Source organism: Macaca nemestrina, chromosome 8, assembly GCF_043159975.1.
Source record: "Macaca nemestrina isolate mMacNem1 chromosome 8, mMacNem.hap1, whole genome shotgun sequence".
NCBI lineage: Eukaryota > Metazoa > Chordata > Mammalia > Primates > Cercopithecidae > Macaca > Macaca nemestrina.
This window is the reverse complement of record NC_092132.1, coordinates 83,844,291-83,864,735: the sequence shown is the minus strand read 5'-3', so window position 1 is coordinate 83,864,735 and position 20,445 is coordinate 83,844,291. Positions and strand designations below refer to the sequence as shown.

The 20,445-nt window shown below is 40.7% G+C and overlaps 1 protein-coding gene across 28 annotated transcripts in view; it reads right to left on the bottom strand.

Moving 5' to 3' along the window:
• Positions 1-20,445, bottom strand: part of LOC105482229 (aspartate beta-hydroxylase) — a 221,339-nt gene that overhangs the window by 9,234 nt on the left and 191,660 nt on the right. For all 28 annotated transcript variants that reach the window (XM_071068186.1, XM_071068191.1, XM_071068188.1 and 25 more), the window contains 3 exons: positions 15,501-15,636; positions 7,626-7,717; positions 7,126-7,259 (listed from right to left, as the gene is read on the bottom strand). In XM_071068186.1, coding sequence (XP_070924287.1) covers positions 7,126-7,259; positions 7,626-7,717; positions 15,501-15,636 — 362 coding nt within the window. The remainder of the gene's footprint in view (positions 1-7,125; positions 7,260-7,625; positions 7,718-15,500; positions 15,637-20,445) is intronic.

Genomic DNA, 20,445 nt, shown 5'->3' with positions numbered 1-20,445 from the left:
TATTAATAAAGATTATTAGTTAAAAAGCTTCTGGGAGCTGACCTAGAAATGGCCACACATCATTTACTATTGCTAGAGAAAAATGGATCCCAGCTTTTCACCAATCAGTTCAACAAACAAATGTTTGGAACAGAATCCATTTTCCATATGGGAACTGCCATTCCCTGTGGAGGTGGAGAAATGTATGTGCGCGCTTTCTATGTACTCATGTGTAGGAACAGCCACAGACACACCACTGGGTCACAGAGTGGGGGTCAAGACATGGTATGGATGTGTTTAATTCACCAAGTTGCTCAAATGAAAGAAGAGGAAAAAATGTTACTATTCAATAACAAACCTTCAGGAAAACATCCTATCTGGTTAAAAACTGTCCTTTTTGTTCTACAGTCCTAGATGTGCAGGCTTCAGAGATGACCTGTGGATAAGGTCACACTGCAATGCAGATGAAGATGGGCAAATATCTTGTGGAACAGAAGGTTTGATTTCAGGGAGAATAGTAAAAAAAGATGAAAGGAGGGATGAAAATATTTGGTTCTAAAAGATTTGGCAAATTGCAGCTTCCACAGTGTGATTCAAAAACTACAGTAAGTCTTAAAATTATCTCCTTGGACACTTTATGAAAACTAAACAAATATTGTCTATGAAGAATTCATGATGGGTTAAAAAATTAAGTCTCTCTTATTGTTAATATTTTAGCAGACTTTCACACAATCTTCCTAATTGGAACCTTGAGAAATGAATGAAAATATATGTTATAAAACACTTGAGGTCTATGGAGGAAGGCCATTATTTCTACAGCAATATAGAATTATATAGGACTAAACCACCGATTGCCAATTCGTTTTTTCAGTCTGTCGCTAAGTGACGCTAATGTCGATGTGTGCTTTCCTGACAATCTATCAGTCTTGTTCAACATTTCAGGCTAGCAATTTGCAGGCAATAATGCTGAATCTGCAGGAGAGCTCCAAGGTCATGGTTCCTTCTCTTAGCACAGTTCCAGCACACTGTGGAATGCCCTTGGAGATTCAGAAGAATGAATTTCTCTCTGGGATCATTTAAAGCTCACACAACTCAGCCACTCCCTGAGTACAACAATTAATTCCCACTCACTGGGGGCATGTTTATTCCCTGACTCAAGTTTACTCAGCTCTGGATCAAAATTGCTAATTAGCTTTTTTGTTTTTGTTTTTGTTTTTTTTGAGATGGAGTTTCACTCTTGTCACCAGGCTAGAGTGCAGTGGCGAGATCTCGGCTCATTGCAACCTCTGCCTCCCCGGTTCAAGTGATTCTCCTGCCTCAGCCTCCTGAGTAGCTAGGATTACAGGCATTAGCCACCACACACAAAAAAAATAATAATAACTTTTGTATTTTTAGTAGAGACGGGGTTTCACCATGTTGGTCAGGCTTGTCTTGAACTTCTGACCTCAAGTGATCCGCCAGCCTCGGCCTCCCAAAGTACTGGGATTACAGGCGTGAGGCACCACATCTGGCTCTAATGAGCTTATTTTACAGACCACAAAGCATGGTCCCCCTGAGGTGACATGAACAGAAGGCCCAGAAGGGGAAACTCCCAGCTGCTTTCTCTACTTGTCTGGAAACAAAAAGCAGCATTTGAAGTGATCACCTTATAAGTACAGCATAATCCTAATCGTATAAACTACAACAAAATCCAAAAAGCCCAAGCATGGCTATGTGATCATGTCTAGAACACAAACTTTCAAGCCAGAATGCCTGGAACTGAACCCACTACTAAAATTGTAGTGGGTTGAATGTCCCCATAAGCCGCCCCACCCTCCTTCCCCGCTAAGAAAGATAGATTCATCTGGAATCTGTGACTATCACCTGATTTGGAAAAAAGATCTTTGCAGATTGAATTAAGTTAAGGATTTTGAGATGAGATCACCCTGGATTAGGGTGAGCCCTAAATCCAATGATAAATGTTCTTATAAAAGAAAAGAGGAGAAGACTCGGGGAGAAAGCAATGTGAACACAGAGGCAGGGACTGAAGTGATGTGTCTATAAACCAAAGAACCCCAAGGGCTGCCAGCAGCCAGAAGCTAGGACAGGGGAACAGATTCTCCCTTAGAGTCTCCAGAAAGAACAACCCTGCCAACACCCTAGTTTTATACTTTGGCCTCCAGAACCACGAAAGAATACATTTCTGTTGTAAGTCATTCAGTTTGTGATAATTTGTTGTGGCAGCCTTAGGAAACATATATAAATGTCAACCTCAGGCAAGTTACTTAACTTTATACATCAGTCTCCTCCACTGTAAAACAGGAATTTTAATAATCCTAATTTCACAGGATTGCCATAAGCATGAATGAGTTAATGTATGTACAGTGCTTAGAACTGTGTGTGACACAGATACAATTTTGGAACAACATATATTATTACTCTAATCATTATCATCAATACACATATATAGACATTGAGAAGCACCTGGCAATAACTCTGTATTGGGATAAAACAATACATTATGTGTGAGGGGCGTGTATCAGTTTTCTAATCAGAAGGCATTTACTAATTTGAAATGATCATTTCATTTACAGTGGTAAGGGCTGCATACCTGCCAGTTCATCCTCAGAGAGCTACGCTATGCTTTGCAGGGATGGAATATTTAAACTGTATACACACTGGCGGAAATCTTAATCTGATTGTTAATACCTAAGAACAATAACGTACAAATCGCTACAGGTAACCTCCTCTTTTAGAAGTTGAGACGTTCTGAAAAATTGCTGCCTTTGACTAGCACAAGGAAACCTATTTCTTGGTGTGTGTGTTTTTCTTTCCATGCAAAAAGAACTTCTACAATCATAGCACAGAACTTCCAGATTTCATACTAGAGTCTTTCTGTCCTCAGAGTTTATAAACTACTATCAGATTTCCAGCTCTTTTCACTATAAGCATTGCACAGCACTTTAATTGACACATTTCTCTTATGAAAAGCACTATTTTGTATTGAAGTGCTAAGCCCAACTCAACCACCCTTGAGTTAAGAAATATTAAGGATGAGAATGCAACACAACATAAAGCTGGCACAATAGAAAGAAAGTGGAGAAGGGCTGCTGACCGGCAGTCACAATGAGGCAGAAGGGCCCCTGTGCTCAGCAACTCTTCAGGGAGGAAAGGACAGAAGCATTGTAGTCTCCCTGGCCCAATAATAGGCAGGTGAGTTGCAAGCACTTTTAAAAAATCACTGTGGATTTGCAAAATACACCATCTGCAAATTATTATTATCAGCAGCTCCTTCCTGTCACACAAAGTAGGTTGTATTTTACCTCAGCAGAAACTGAGGGGCTGCCAAGTTAAAGATCTCATTCAAGGCCCCCCTCTGAGTGGGCTGCAGTGGTCCTTCTAACCCTCTTCTGCCTCTGCTAGGTGAAGATGGTTAAACCTAATTATGTTTTAAGCTTCAGGGGAGGGGTTGGCAGTTGTTTTCTTTATCAAACATGGACACAAGGTGTTTGCTGGGAGCCGGGAGTGGAGAATGCACCTACAAATGTGCTCCTGGGGCAGGTCTCTCAGCATCACTCCTGCATTTGTTTTTTATTTTTTTTTTTAAAGAGATGGGGTCTCACTATGTTTGTTGGAGTGCAGTGGTGCAATCATGGCTCACTGCAGCCTCAAACTCCTGGGCTCTAGTGATCCTCCTGCCTCAGCCACTGTAGTGGCTGTGACTATAGGCCCATGCCACCATGCCCAACATGCGTCTTGAGCCCTCTGTGACTTTGTGCTAAGCCTCCTGGCACCATCCACCTGCTCCTGTTCTTGATTGCCACATCCATTCTTCCAATCTTGGATTTCTCTTTCTGCCTCAGGCCACTGAAGACTAAGCTCAGTTCCATCTCTCTTCCTCTCCCTGCCTATGCCTAAGTAGATTTATTATTATTATTTTTTTAAGACAGGGACTTGCTCTGTCACCCAGGCTGGAGTGCTATGGTGTAATTACAGCTCGCTGCACCCTTGAACTCCTGGGCTCAAGCAATTAACCTGCCTCTGCTTCCTGAGTAGCTGGGAGTACAGGTGCATGTCATCATGCTAGCATATTTTTTTAAAAAGTTGTTTTTGTGACTGGGCGTGGTGGCTCATGCCTGTAATCCCAGAACTTTGGGAGGCCCAGGCAGGCAGATCCCGAGGTCAGGAGATCAAGACCAACCTGGCTAACACGGTGAAACCCCGTCTCTACTAAAAATACAAACAAATTAGCCGGGCATGGTGGTGGGCACCTGTAGTCCCAGCTACTCGGGAGGCTGAGGCAGGAGAATAGGGTGAACCTGGGAGGCAGAGCTTGCAGTGAGCCGAGATCACCCCATTGTACTCCAGCTTGGGCGACAGAGCGAGACTCCGTCTCAAAAAAAAAAAAAAAAATTGTTTCTGTGGAAATGGGGTCTTACTGTGTTGCTCAGGCTGGTCTTGAACTCCTGGCCTCAAGCAATCCTCCTGCTTTGGCTTCCCAAAGTTCTGGGATTATAGGCATGAACCACCTTGCCTGGCCCTAAGTGGATTTTTCTCTAGTGATTTCGTTCCAAGTATCTACAAGCAGAATACAGAAGAGAATGAGGAAGGCAAGAATGCAGGAACATGGGGAGGCAGGGAGGCAGGGAGGGAGAGAAGGAGGGAGGCAGGCAGGCAGGCAGAAAGGAAAGAAGGGAGGGAGGAGGAAGAAAAGGAGGGAGGGAGAGAGAAAACATAGGAGGCAGGAGGTGAGGGAGAGAGCGAGTGAGCTGGTGAAAGAAGAAATAAACCCTAAAAGCCTAAGGAGCACTGAGGCGTGCGGCTGGGTGCTCTTCTCCATCTCCACTGCCTCATGCTCTCATGTGATCTCCAAGGAGTTACCTTGTCAATCTGTGCCTGCTCCAGCATTCTCCCACCTCTTCTCTAAATTCCTGGCATCCCCCAATGTGTCCCTGCTCTTTTTCACTTTGGCAGAGAGACCGTGAAGACCCAAACCAGGTTCCCAACGTAAGACAAGATTCATTTCATGCCTGAAAAAACTTCTACCTGTCCAGTGATCCCTGATTCCTCCTCCTGGTCTACCTGATTCTGCCTTTCTTGCCCCATTTCCTTCTTGGTTCTCCTTCCTCCTTCTGTCTTTTAAATATAGATGTTTTCATGGAACCTTTTCATTTCTGTCATCGTTTGATTGTCTCAAGCGTCCTCTAGAAGTTCTTGCTAAGCGTGACTCTCAAATCTTTATCTCTAGACTTACGTTCTCCCCTGAGTGCCAGGTCTCTATTTCCAGCCACCTCCTGGATGGTTCTACAAGTGTGTTCCAATAGTAACTAAATAAAATATGCACAAGCACTGAATTCCTCTTCCTTTCCTTGAACTTGCCTCATGTCTCCCAAATTCCCAAGATTTGCTCAAGCATCGCCACCCTACACTGTCCAAAGACTGCAATTGCAGCAGCATCTTGGATGCCTCGTTCCTGTACCACACATTCAAGAGTCACCTGGTATCTCTTGCATCTGCTCTCTAGTCTCCATTTCTTTCCAGCATCCCAATTCCAGCTCTGCTTATCTTTTGGGTGGGCCACTGTGATAGCCTGCTAATTGTTCTTCCCACTGTCCCCACAGGATTCACCCATGGGTTCCACAGTAACTTCCTAATAAAGGTCTGATCCCATTAGTTTGGGATTCAAAGCCTCCTATGATTTGGTTTCTAAAAAAGACTCTTTCACTTTGCAACCTTATTCTTTATGTAGCATACACTGCTGGCTGCTGATGTATTATTCAATATTCTTCATATGTGGCCATAATTTTTGGCCTCTGTGCCTTTAATGGATACTGTTTCGGAATATCCCTCTTTAGCTTTCAATGTTCGAATCCTTCTTGTCTTCAAAAACTGCCACTCTGCAAGTTGAGTCCCTGCAAGCAGGTGAGGCTCCTGCTCATGGAGCCATCTGTAGTATTTTTAGCTTTTCTGTAGAGAGGCCATTGTAGTACCACTTTTACGACCCCTATGGCCTTCAATCTTGCGTTATCTTCCTGAGCAACACACCCAGCAGAGGACGGCCCCTTCTCAGTCATCTCTGAATTTCCCATAGCACCATGGGCTGCCCAGGGCACTTATCTGCCAATAACCAAATAAACAATTCTGCAGACCCCTGAGCACTCATCCTCCACTCAGACCTCTATTAAGGACAATAAGAAATGTGTGTAAGATGACAATAACGTGGTTTCTGATCTCCAGGAGCTTACATACAGCTTGCTATAGAGATAAGGGTAATGTTATATTAATGAATAAAGAGCATTAGAAGATAGGGAATGGGATTACTGAGGATATATACTCTGAGAGGTTGTATTTTTATAAAACTAATTTTGGATAGGTGAAAAGATGGGCATTCTAGGGACGGAGATTATCAGCACCACAGATACAGAAGCCAGAGCAAGTATGGTTTGTTCAAAAGATCATGAATAAACCTGTCATGATTAGGAAAGCAAGAGGCAAGGGAGGGAGAGGAGATCTAACATTCATCACGTCCCTACTGATACCAGAACATGGACTGAGCACCTTGTAGACATTATTCCAGTTAATCCATACAACAACCCTGCAGAGTAGATGTTATCACTGCCAATTTTATAAGCAAGAAGGCTGATGTTTGAAGGGATTAAGTAACTAGCCAAGGTTACACAGGTTAGGTGGCAGAGCTGGGATTTGAAAAAGGCAGCCAGCTTCCATTGTACCATACCATCTCCTCTAGATCAAAATGTATAAATATCATGGGGTGAGTTCTTCAGTTAGGGGGACTTCTTGTATTCATGAATAAGTCAGGATGCAATGCAGGAAACACAATGCATAACATCTGCAGGGCTCAATGCATGCTGGCTGACTCTGAATGCACATCTGTCTACCCACAGAGAGAAACAAGGCAGCTCCTCAACTAGATAAGTACTCTGCTGAGAAATAATGGAAGAGGGCAGCCCTAGAGCTGGGCAATGTCTCCAGGCTAACAGAAAGCACCAAGAAGGGGTATAGACTCAAGAGTTTGGATTAATATCACTTTGCTCCAGTCTGCTTCAGCTACAAAAGAAGACAAGTAATCCAAAGGAACACAGCTCTGTTGTAACAAACTCTCATCCTCAGAGGTGATGGATATGATGGATAACAGAGGACACATACTTGGTCTCATTGGCACATCGAATCTTGCAGCCTTCCTTGGGAATCACCAAGCCCAGGTGCATTCGGAGCCTGCAGTTTGTGGGCCCTGTGTGCGGCCACACGTGAGTCCCAGGGTGCATGATGGAATATTTGATCTGCATAGAAAACATGACACTCCATTCAGCCATTTATCAAGGTGTGGAGGAACTGCTAAGTTAAGGTGACAGTAAAAAATTACTGTCAGTTTGGATTAGCGCCTTTGTAAGATTTAATATTTATATTCAAGTCTTATTTGTGAAGGAACTAAAAATAAGCACTCACATTTTCCACAAAGCGATAAACACTGAACATTTTCCACCCTCAATTCTGACGTCAACCACATAAAATTATGTTTCAGTAAAAAGGGCATGTAAAAAGAGGCATTCACTGGGCCAAAGGAAACAACCATTTCTTTGTAAAGGTCAACATGCCCTTATTCCTAACAATTAATTGTGTTCTCCCCAGCACGACACTCTTGGTACCTGTCCTCTTCTGCATCCTGTTGTCTCGGGGAACTTTTCTAGTAAGGTACAGGTTTTAGGAGCTCCTTTGCAGGCATTTTCATTTCTTCTTCCTAGAATAAATAACATAACTGTTGGAAACAAATCACAGTAAAGCTTAAACGTATCCCATTTAGATGAAGTGAGAGCTATATGTCATCTTCACTGCAGGCATGAGAAGATTGAGTAAACATGAGAAGATAAAGTAGGAATGCAAAAGGCTTATTGGAAAATAATAAAAATTAATCAATAAAGAAGACATGTCTTGCTCCAATAGGTAGTGACTGGCAGAGCAGGGAGCCAAATTCTCCACTCGGTGTTGGACTATTTGACTAAGAACGTCTAACGGACAAGTCGCAGGTTAAAGGCAGTTGACCTTGAGCAACACAGGGGTTAGGGGCTTCGATCCTCCATGCAGCCGAAAATCTGTGTATAACTTTTGACTCCCTAAAAACTTAACAACTAATAGCCTACTGTTGACTGGAAGCCTTACCCTATATCATAAATAGCTGATTAACATATTTTGTATGTTATATGTATTATATACTCTAGTCTTACAATAAAGTAAGCTGAAAAAAAGAAAATGGTATTAAGAAAATAATAAGGAAGAGAAAATACTTTTACAGTACTGTACTGTATTTTATCGATACCATAAGTTTACATCATCTGTTTACAAGATGAATTGAATGTCTGAAATGGCCTGCAACTACAGGTACAGACCTTAATCTACAGTACATATCAAGTAATTCAACTTTTTCTTGTAGGGTCATGACTTTTCTCTGCTTCTTGGCAGCATTTCCGGCATCACTAGTTGCTGTTTGTATAGGTCTCATGGTGTTATTCGAGGTTTGCAGCATTGCATTAAACACAAGGAAAAATACACAAGAACCATAAGAGACCACTTTTTACCATGATACGCAATTTACTGGAGATAGGAACTGCTCAGATGGAGACAACAGTATCACATGTTATTTTAAGCAGATACTCAAAACACTTGAGCTTGCTGAATAGCAACAGGAGGCAGCTATGAAATTGTTACAGTAGTATAATCTGTACTACAGTTAATTTAATGGAATTATGATTTAACACTGCATCTTTATGTTTGTTTACATTTCTCTTGACTGTGAATGGTGCTATGTATGGTCTCTAAGTGCTTCCATGCATATGTTGATAAATTTTATTTCTTTATAATAGATTTGTGTGTGTATATATATATAGTAAATGATAAAATAGATTAGTACCTATATATATTTCATGCATTCATGACACACCTAATTTTTCTTAATTTTTAAAAATATTTCCAGGCTACAAGGTTCATCTGCAAGTTTTTTTCAAATTGTCACAAATCTCAACAAATTTTCCAATATATTGACAAAAATTCGTACATAGTGGACCCATGCAGTTCAAACTCATGTTGTTCAAAGGCCAAATGTACTTATTTTTTCCCCTGTGACAGGCAAAATAACAGTCACCTCCCAAAAGATGTCCATACCCTCACCCCATAACCTGTGAATATGTTACCTTTCATGCAAGGGGGAATTAAGGCTGTAAGTGGCACTGAGATTTCTTATAAGCTCACCTTAAAATAAGATTATCTAAGATTACCTGGATGGGCCCAAGGTAATCACAGCATCCTTAAATGTGGGAGGAGGAGGCAGATGAGTAAATGTCAGAGTGATACAGCATGAGAAAGACTTGACTGGCCACTGCTGGCTCTGAAGATGGAAGGGGGTCACAAGCCGGGGAATGTGGGCAGCCTCTAGAAGCGAGACTCCAGAGGGAATACAGCCTTGGTGACACTTGTATTTTAGCCCAGTGTGATCCATCATAGACTTCTGACCTCTAGAACTATAAGATAACAAATGTGTCTGTGTTTTAAGCTATTAAGTTTTGTGGTAATTTGTTACAGCAGCCACAGGAAACTAATACATCCCCTAAAGAAGGAAAATAGTTTATATTATATTTCTAACCTAGAAATGAATTTCTAGGACTATATTAGTTCCCAAAACACTATTTTTATTGGAATTTTAATGTCTTTTTCAATATCCAGATCATCCTATATATGATGATAAAGAATAGGATTTAAATGAAGAAGGGGTCTTTGAGAGAGGACATATTCTATGCATGACTGTCAAGAGCACAGATTCTGGGACATATCATTTAAGCATCCTGAACTATGCAAATTTCTTTACACTCTATAAAGCCCCTGCTTATTAGGGAAAATGTGCTCAGAATGTACACAGTATCATCTGCTCTCACAGGGGAGTAAAACAAAGGTATTTTTAAAAGTCAGAGACATTTTAATTCCCTGTTCAAGATTCCTACAAGAGACTGCTACATCTAAAGCTGAGTTTAATTTTATGTAATTAATGTTAATTGTGTCCTAAGATAATCATATACTGAGAATAAAATAAGAGTTACAAAAAATGCAACTAAAAGGTATTCGCCCCAATCAAATGGAGCTCAATGTTTTGGAAAACAACTTAGCTTTTTCTAAGTAACCTTTTTGGCTCTTAATTGAATAAAATGTTAATTGCTATTTTTAGTTATTAAGGGAGTTCCCCAAATGAACAATAAATGTCAGTTTGGGTGAATATTACATAAATCTATGAGTCATCATAAAGCATTTTTAAGCCTGGGCTTTCCAAGGCTTCTGCTGTGCAGGGTCTGGGGCTGCTTGGCAGGAGTTCCCAGTTCTGAGCTCTGTGCCATCCAGGCAGCAGTTAAGAGAAACTGGTGGCTTGAGGAGGAACCAGAGGTGGCCTGGAGTTCTCACAAGCACCGCATGGCTGAGCATGTGCTACCTGGAGAATAGATGTGCCTCACCTGAATGACAGGTGATGAATGGGTAACCAAATGGGTTGTGTCCCTGAGATTTTCATGGGATTAGAGAACATCTCTAGTCCTTTAGACACATTTATCTTTCTGGTCTGTAAACACAGATTCTCTGTGCAGTAGACTCTGGGCGTTCATGCACTGTCACTGGTGATTTTAACTATTCACACCTGATCGTGAGTGTCCAAGGAATGCGACAACAGTTCCTCGGTGCTCACCATAGGCCAGGTGATGATGAGACTGCCTCATTTGACGTCTACAACATGCCATAAGAGAGGCTCGATTGGTGTTGTATTTTATAGAAAGGCAATTGAGCCACAGAGGGGTCACAAAGTAAACAGCAGAGCAGGAATTTCATTTCAGCCAGACTGGACCCAGTGTTCATGCTCTTAACCAGACCAGAGACCACCTCTTCATTAATGTTATTACATCATGTGCTATTGTTAGGCCATAAAAATGTAATATTACTACCATATATTGGATAACTGTGCCAAGTCTTTCATCTAGTGCTCACTGATACTAGTAACAACCCCATACTTGAGGCACTATTTGCCATTTTTCAGATGAGAGATTTGAAGCTCAGAGATTCAGGGGCATGCATACATCACACAGCTAACAAGCGGTGCATCCAGGACTCTAACCTAGGATTGCTGGTTTCCAAAGCCTGTGCTTTAAAGCATAATTTCTCATTTTGTTGCGTTGTAAATTAGAAGGCAGCTGTGCAGGAGCAAACCAGTTAGCCTGAAGAGGAATGCCCAGCATCTGCAACTCACTGCGGCTTTGTTGTTGTTCAATTATTTCTCACCAACGTTAAAGTAACTCTCAAGAAGTAATAAACCTTGCTCTTTGGGAAAATAGCTCTAGAAAGAGATCTAACAGCCAATGTGAATCTGAAAGAGTCATTTAAATCTATCACTTCTTACACATGAATATACTTTGTGAGGGCTATTCATGGAGCTGGTATCCTGGGTTGTATCTTTTATAAATTTCAAGGCTCTACTTCTGGGGCAACAACAGGTTCCATCTTGCACGACAACTCTGATCACTTGCTAGTAGTCACCTAGAACACTGTTGAGAAGTACTTAGAGGTTCAGCCTCAGCTTATTCAGAAAGGTTGTTGGGGTCAGTTAGCACCTTTCCCATGGGCTCTGGAAGAAAAAATGACTGCACATGTGTGTCATATTTTAATCACTGTTGGTGGCACTTACTAAAATGTGAGCAAAATAGATGTTCCATAATATTCACATAACAATTTATAAACATATTTTTGGGGAACAACATTATTATTTATATTTGCTGATTCCATTTTTTTTCCCTTCAACTCTAAAAAGCCAGTCCTCATAAAGGAATATAGTTCAGTCCTAATGAAACTACTTGGAGACTGTTATCAGTTCACTAGGGCTGCCTCAAGCAAATACCACAGACTGAGTGGCTTAAACAACAGAAGTATATTTTCTCATAGTTCTGGAGGCTGAAAGTCCAAAATTAAGGTGTGGGCAGGCTTGGTTTCTCCTGAGGCCTCTCTTCTTGGCTCTTAGGTGCCCACCTTCTTGTTGTGCCCTCACACGTCCTTTTCTCATCCCTAGTGATATGGTTTGGCTGCATCCCCACCCAAATCCCAACTTGAATTATAGTCCCCATAATCCCCATGTGTCATGGGAGGGACCCGGTGGAGATAACTGAATCATGGCGGTGGTTTCCCCCATCCTGTTCTCATGATAGTGAGTTAGTTCTCATGAGAGCTGATGGTTTTATAAGGGGCTTCCGCCTTTGCTTGGTACTCATTCTCTCTCCTGCTGCCCTGTGAAGAGGTGCCTTCCACCATGATTGTAAGTTTCCTGAGACCTCCCCAGTCATGTGGAACTGTGTGTCAATTAAACCTGTTTTTCGTATAAATTACCTAGTGTATCTTCATAGCAGTGTGAGAACAGACTAACACATCTAGTGTCTCTTCCTCTTCTTATTAGGGCATCAGTTATATTGGGTCAGGGCCTCATCCTTATGACCTCATTTAATCTTAACGATCTCCTTAAAGGCCCTATCACCAAATACAGTCACATTGGGGGTTAGGGCTTCAACATATGAATTTTGGGGGAACACAGTTCAGTCCATAGTAGAGACATACCACAATTTTACTTCACAAAACTTCCAGCCTCAGCCTTAGGCATTCGACTACCCAGCAGCATGGTTTGCTAACTAGACAACAGCTAAGCCTTTACTGAGCCCGATATTCATCACCTTTTTCTCTGAATCTGAGCTCTCAATGTGGCTAAACAAACTGGTCTTTCACCTCCCTCCCTACCATGTCCACCCCTGTCCCTTCCACTCCAGAATTCTGCTTCTCTATTTCTGAACCACAGCACCTGAGATGGATGCCATCCTGCTTCTGCGTAAGCTACAATAGTACTTGCCATAAAACTTATATTTGCTTTCCTCTTTTTTTTTTTTTTTTTGGACACAGTCTCGTTCTGTTGCCCGGGCTGGAGTGCAGTGGCATGATCTCGGCTCACTGCAATCTCTGCTTTCTGGGTTCAAGCGATTCTCCTACCTCAGCCTCCCGAGTAGCTGGAATTACAGGAACGTGCCACCATACCCAGCTAATTTTTTGTCTTTTTGGTAGAGACGGGGTTTCAGCATGTGGGCCAAGTTGGGCTTCAACTCCTGACCTCAAATGATCTGCCTGCCTTGTCCTCCCAGGGTGCTGGGATTACAGGCATGAGCCACCACACCGAGCCCCAAACTTATTCTTTATACTATGAGTTTGTTTCTAGAAAATAGTTACTGGATTCCCCCATTAGAACCATGGAATCACAAACCAAAGACCATAAAGAACTTTAAAAAATCTTCCTAAAAGGGAAACTATGTGAATTTTATCCCTTTATGACAATAAAATAAAACTAGAAACTCAGTTTTAAAATTTGAAGCAGGCTGAGTGCAGTGGCTTATATCTGTAATCTCAGCATTTTGGGACGCCAAGGTAAGAGGGTCACTTGAAGCCAGGAATTCAAGACCAGCCTGGGCAATATAGTGAGACCCCATCTCTATAAAAACATTTAAAAATTAGCTGGGTATGTAGATGCACACATGTAGTCCTAGCTACTTGGGAGGAGAATTGCTTGAGCCCAGGAGTTGGAAGCTGTAGTGAGCTAGGATTGCACCATTGCATGCCAACCTAGGCAAGAGAGCAAGATCCTGTCAATCAATCAATCAATGTTGAAGCAACTACAACAGATTGGAAAACATATGCTCAATCACACACAGACACATATACATATAGATCATTTAAAGTCAACATGGAAACCAGGGCAGAAATGCAGTCTTTTTTGAAAATAACTCAGGTAAAAATACCATATATTACACTGTAGGGAATACATTCAAAGCTGTAACTATAGGTCAGTGCATAGCCTTAAATGCTTTTATTAATAAGAAAGAATGAAAATAAATTTACTAAGGAATTCCAATCAAAATATTTAAAAGAAAAATAAAACAAAACAAAAAAGAACAGGAGAAGGAAGAGAAAATATAAATTCAGGAATTACAATTCTATCACATGTAAGAAAGAGAAAGAAAGAACATGTAAATTCCATTCAATGGGAATAAGAATTTAACAAAGATACTAAGAAAGTAAAATACATTCTAAGAAATAAAGTAGTTCATGGAAAATCAGGTATATTCCACCTATGTGAAAATTTAGAAGACAAAATGTTACCTCCAACAAAATTATTGACTCCGTAAGTTATTTTCTTTCTTGCTTAATACTTTTTACGTCTTATAATATTTTGCATATTAATTTTATCAAATACTTTTTCTTTTGGCAGAAACTATGGTTTCTAGAAATTAGTGCTAGGATGTCCACTATTCTGAAGCATTGCTCTAGAAGGCCCGTAGGTTCTATGATGCATAAGGATGTTAATGGAATCAAAGTATCAGGTGAACACATAAGTGCCAATAGAATGGACTCATCTTAGTGACATGTCAGCGGCAAATTAGCATATTGCCCACATGTGGATTGTACAGCTCCATTTAAAAAAATCTTGTTGGCAGAAAGTGGATAGTCACTTTTTTCATGGTTATCTCTCTTTTGATGGAAGTATCCTTGAAAATATTACTAAAGTAGTTCCTCTTATTCTTACATAGAAACCACTCTGACTGTCCTTATTTGTTCTTTAGTGTAAATTAGATGCATATTATAATCTGAATTTGTTTTCTGTAGCTGAAGATATGCAGCACGTGCTGTTTAGTCTTCAAAATAGATTTACTTTTGTATAGTTATTGTTAACCCAGGCTAACTCCACTTTTCAAGGAGAAAATTGGAGAGTCTTAAAGATAAAATTTAATGCTCCTCATTTTAAAGATAGATAAATATATCCATTCATTGAAAACACACACACACACACACACACACACACACACACACACACACGCTGGAGCCCCATATGTGTGCCTGTACTTGGGTTAAGCTAAAAAAATATGAAGTTCGATATGAACCATGGCCTATTCCTGAAGAGCTGAGACAGCAGTTATCATTGTCTTGTCACTCTGGTGTGTTACCATTTTTACCAGCTCTTGTGTTACCACTTTTACCATCATCCGTGTTGATATCATTTTGCCATGCAAAGTCACCTCCATTTTACAGGAGCAAATGATGCTCAGGGATATAACTTTCTAATACACTGATAACACCTGCTAGACTGTTCAGTTATGCCTACACAGTAGGGTTATAGTCAGTAACACATCATTCAACAGGAAAGACCAGAAAAATCAGAACACTATTTATAAATAGTTATCCAAATACACATGTGGATATACACACACAGAAATATACCTTCACACATACAAATAAGGGCTCAGATGTAGTTTTCAAAAACAATGAACAGATTTCAAAAATCTAGGTTTTTTGGGGGGCCCCTCGTTTAAGCCCAGGAATTCCAGTTCTGCGAAGCATCAACAGAAGACTTTTGTCAGTACCCACTTCCCATCAAGTTCGGGCTGCAGAGAACCACCTAGAAGTCAGAAGCTCACCTTGCTGCCACAGCGTGAACTGGCTCCAGTCCCCTTTTTCCCTCAGGTTTTCGTCCTCAGGCAGGAAGAGACCTTTGGCTTTATCCATCACTGCAAGGCCTTCATCTCGGATTAACTTCCAGTTTCTTTCTAAAGACTAGAGGGAAGATTCTGTCTTTACTAGACTGAAAATGGGCCTGGTGGAGCACCTCATAATGATTCTTGCTTTTTTGAGGTTTGTTTCAGAAAGGAATTAATGTTTTGCCTTATCCAGATTGCTTATATTTCATTTTCCTCTGGGACTTCTTGTCATAGGTCTAAAAAAACCAAGTCTCATGATTTTTCCAAACCAAATGTTTTTGCAACATAACAATTTCAATAACTCCTAGAAACTCCAGAGAATAACCCTCTCCACAATTTAAGTTTTGCCTAAAGACTTTTTTTGAAACCACAACCTAAGAAGAGTGCTGATCTTGTTGATCAGATTACATCAGTACATGGTAATAAGTTCCATGTGACACTCCAGCCTCCAAACTGGAACACAAATTACAGACTTAATTTCACCTTTCAACAGAGTTCCTTACAAAGATGCCATTAAAGATGGTCAATATTAGTTCCACATTCAATGGTATCAGAAAAGTATCCACTGGAGGATTTGATATATAAAATTAACAGCAAACCAAAACAAATAAATGCACTAGTGTTTAGAATTCAGCCAAACAAAAATATTTCCTTGACTTCTCATTTATGAGGGAGCCTTAGCCCCTGCCAGAAAGGGAGCTTAGGACCAGTAGAGACTAGGAGTGACGGGGCAGGTGACGGTAGATCCTGTGGAAGATCCTCTGGGCAATCTGCACTATCACACTGGGTGTTGATTAGGAGTGGGAGGTGGGGGATGGTAGGATGAATAGGGGAGAAGGAAAAGGTGAGGATCTGAGCAGTAAACTAAGATGGATTTCCATCAGGAGACAAGCATAAAAACAGCTTTCCTACTTTAGGAAAGAGACAAAGCTGTACAGATACACCAGAATTTTGAAATGTTGATAATTTCAATCATTTCTATGTTCTATGAGAGGTGGATGAAATAGTTGAGTATATGGATTCATAGGCACGGAGGAACATGTTAGCTGATTTCAACAAGAACCAGGGGCAGATCTATTTTCAGTGACTCAAGAGCATGGGACTAGAACTAATAAGTTACAAACCAAAAAACAGATTTTGATGCAAAAATGCAAACAAGTAGCATACTCTGAAGATTGACGGAGTTTCTTTGTAAATCACAGTTCTCTATCTTTTGAATTAGTCAAGCAAAATGATCAATTATTGGTTAGAACAAAGCACAAGATAATGTGTAGAGTGTCTTTTTACCAAGCCCTGCTTTATAAACTCATGATTCCACATAAGAAGGCAATGTGGAATCAGGATGGCTGCAGAGCCAGAGGGCTGTGATACAGACAGAGATTTGTGTGGAAACATGGTGCCAGCCCCAGCCAAACAAGGGAATACTTTTTATATCATGTGAAAACATTAGTTATTAAAATATTCTAGGGCAAGAAAGAAATTTTGGTTGATTTTATAATTTTATGACATGTATGCATTAATTTGTGTTAATATTGTTAACGAAAGACCAATGAGATTTGTGGAGGCCAAAGGAGAACTTTATTTTTCAAAAGCACTCTGCAGATTGCGAAGATGCAGCTTTGGAAAGTGCACTCCCAGGAAGGGTAGGGGAGAGGGAGATGTCAAAAGCCAAAATTGCAGGGCAGGGCAGGTGAGGCGTGTTGGGAGCAAGGAAGAATATTGGCTGGATGGCCTTTAAGCCCCAGATCACCAGTCTCTGGTGGTTAATTGGCTGGTTCTAGGTGGTTGGTTGGCTGGTTGGTGTAGGTGGTCTTGTTGGTGGTCAGATGGAGGAATTTCCAGTTGTAGTTGTTTCCAAAAACTGTTGACTTGGTTGCAGAAAAACAGCTTCTGCAAAACTGTCCAAGGACACAGAGAGCAGGAATGCTTCCTCACCCTGACATGGCCTCTTGGTTCTGTTTTTAACTTTTGAGCCAAAAGGAGTTCATCTTGTTTGCCAACTGGAGACATAGTTTGACCACATCTACACCTGCTACTACCATTGCCCAGCTTGGCGTGTCCTGGTCATTATCCATGTTTAGGGCTCTGTCCACCAACTAGGTTCCATATTACTCCATCCCAAATAGGCAGGTCGTGAAGAACAGGGCAAAGATCGCATTTCAATAAAGAGACATTCAAAAGCCCTTACTTTGTCAGGTCCACAGATTGAAAGCATACAACCATTTTGTAAAAAACCCCCAAGACCATGGAAAAGAAAAAAAATGCATCCTAGGATTTTGCTGTATGTTCACATCTTCCCAAATGCACCTCAATTGCCAACACTCACTCTGGATATTGTCACTTGTTCAAGTTGCTAGATAAATCTGTTAGATTCTTGTTAAATTGTCACACAGACAAGGGGAGAATTGCTTCTCTAACACATAAAATTACTTTTCAAATGAGGTTATTGGTGCCTTATAAGGACAACCTATTCTTTTATTCCCTTCTGGTATTTTAGAAGATTCTTTTATTTCTTTAGAAAGCTGATTGAGGGGCATGGTTGGAAACAGCTGATCTTTTGTTACTAAAATAGGGCACAAAGCCCTAGGGAAAAATGTTAAAGTGATTGCATCACTCAATATAATTTAACATTTTTTACTTAAGAATAGACTATCTTTTATATATGAAACGTTGCCCTTCCTGCCCCTTCACCCCCAGTCTCCCCTGGGAAGTGTTGCCAAGGTACTTTTTGTGAATAGTATAATTTTTTCAAAAATGTTTTGGCTTTTCCTTGTTATATGTGGCGCACATGTGCTGGATGACAGACTCGGGCTCAAAAGGGGTAAACGGGTGCAGAAGGGTCTCTCTGAACACATGCCCTAATATGCCACCAGACATGCTCAGTCCTAACTAGTACTACTAACTCAGTACTATCTAGTCCATTTTTATTATAAAACAGTCACTTATTTTCTCTTTTGAGTTCAATACTTTCTTACAGAATTTTACATTGGGAAGGACCCATACTGTTAATCAAGCTGAAACTTCCTCAGTTGAGGGAAGATGAAATGGTTCCTTGTCTGGTTAATGAGCTTAAATCCCACAGTCTGGTGGTCAGAACCGGTGCTGCCAAAACCCCCCCGTACTATCTCCTCCTCAATTATTAGAGAAGGTCACATTTAGGCATAGGGATTTCAGGCTGCAGCGGACTCAAGGGGCCCTGCTCCCCTCAAGCATAAGAGCAATTGCGAGGTACCCCAGCCTCCTGGTCTCAGAGATTTACTGGGTACCTGTGACTATGGGTGCTGGTAGGGAGAACTTGCAAGGTGCTTAGAGAGCAACATGCTCCTCGATGAGCGACATGCAGAGGGCAATGCCTCCAAGACACTTCAACATCTTTTGACAAGTGGGGAAAACCGAGGCAACCAAAAGATCCCACCAGTTGAACTTGATGACATCCGCTTGAAGGTGTTTAGAAAGACATAACAGGGCCTTTTACGGGCACTGGAGAGAAATCTGGGATGGGATCTAAGAATGTTGTTTTTAAGCACAACCAAGGAATCACATAATATAATATTCACATGGTTAGAGAAAATTAAAGATCAAACTTAATTACACTTGGCGTGTGTGTATGTCTGTTCAGGACAAAAGCAAAATACCATAAACTGGGTAGCTTATAAATAACAGAAATTTATTTCCCACAGTTCTGGAGTGTAAGTCCAAACTCAAGATGCTGGCAGATTCAATTCTGGTGAGGGCCACTTTCTGGTTCATAGATGGTACCTTCTAGCTGCCTCCACAAATGGTAGATGGGACAACCAGACTCTCTGGGGACTCTTTTATAAGGGCACTCATCTCATTCATGAAGGCTTTGCCCTTAAGGCATAAGAGTCACCAAAAGCCCCACCTCTTAATACTGTCACCTTGGGGTTAAATTTCAATAGATGCATTTGGGGGAGACACAAACATTCAGACTGTATCAGTGTATGTGTGTGTAGGAGGGAGGGAGAGGGAGAGAGAATATGAATTTTCTCTACAGTAATACCACCCAGTTGTCTTCAATGGCAAAGAATTCAGTTTTTAGGAAATTCCAACAGAAAACTTGAAACTTGAAAACCAATGGCTACATTTTTAAAGGCCTCTTCTGAAATATTACTCCCTTGACTCTAAACCCATCTATTTCAGAAAACTGAAAGAGAAACTAATCGCATTGGTATTTGAGTTGGTTGCCCAAAAGACAACAGCTTCTAATTCCCCATTTTTTCTTGTGGCAAAGGAGACTAGAAAGCAGAGGTTTGATTCTTTCTACACTGGCACATGGCTTCACATAGCCATCTCAGCATGTGCCTCACAAGTTACACCTTAGCTATATTTTTCACTCTAGGCATCTATAAATGGACTTCCCAATTCTGACCTCATGAATTCCACATCATGCCCCAGCTATCCTGAATCCCAGATCTGCATCCAGTTAAGACCAGTTTCCTCCTCTCCCCAGACAGCCTGCTCATACCACCTGGATGCTATACTTTTCTCTGTAACATCAAATTAAATTAAGTCCTATTTGTGAAATCTTCTCTTAAAATTGACTTCCTGCAGAAAGTCTTTCTCTTGAGAAGCGAACTAAAGCCTAACTTATTTTTATTTATTTTTCTTACTAATGTTTTTGTTCAATTAAAAAATACACATTTTTTAAAGTCAAATATTATTACAGGTCTTATAATGAGAATTGCAGTCTCTTTCCCAATTCTTCCCCAATCCTCAGTCTAACTCCCAGCTAATTATTTAAAATATTTATTCTGCTATTAACCTGCTTATATCTAAATAGCATGTTATATTGCTATTCTTGATTTATTAATTTGAGGCATTATCACTCATCTATTATAGAAGGTTAACAATTAAACAATTTAAT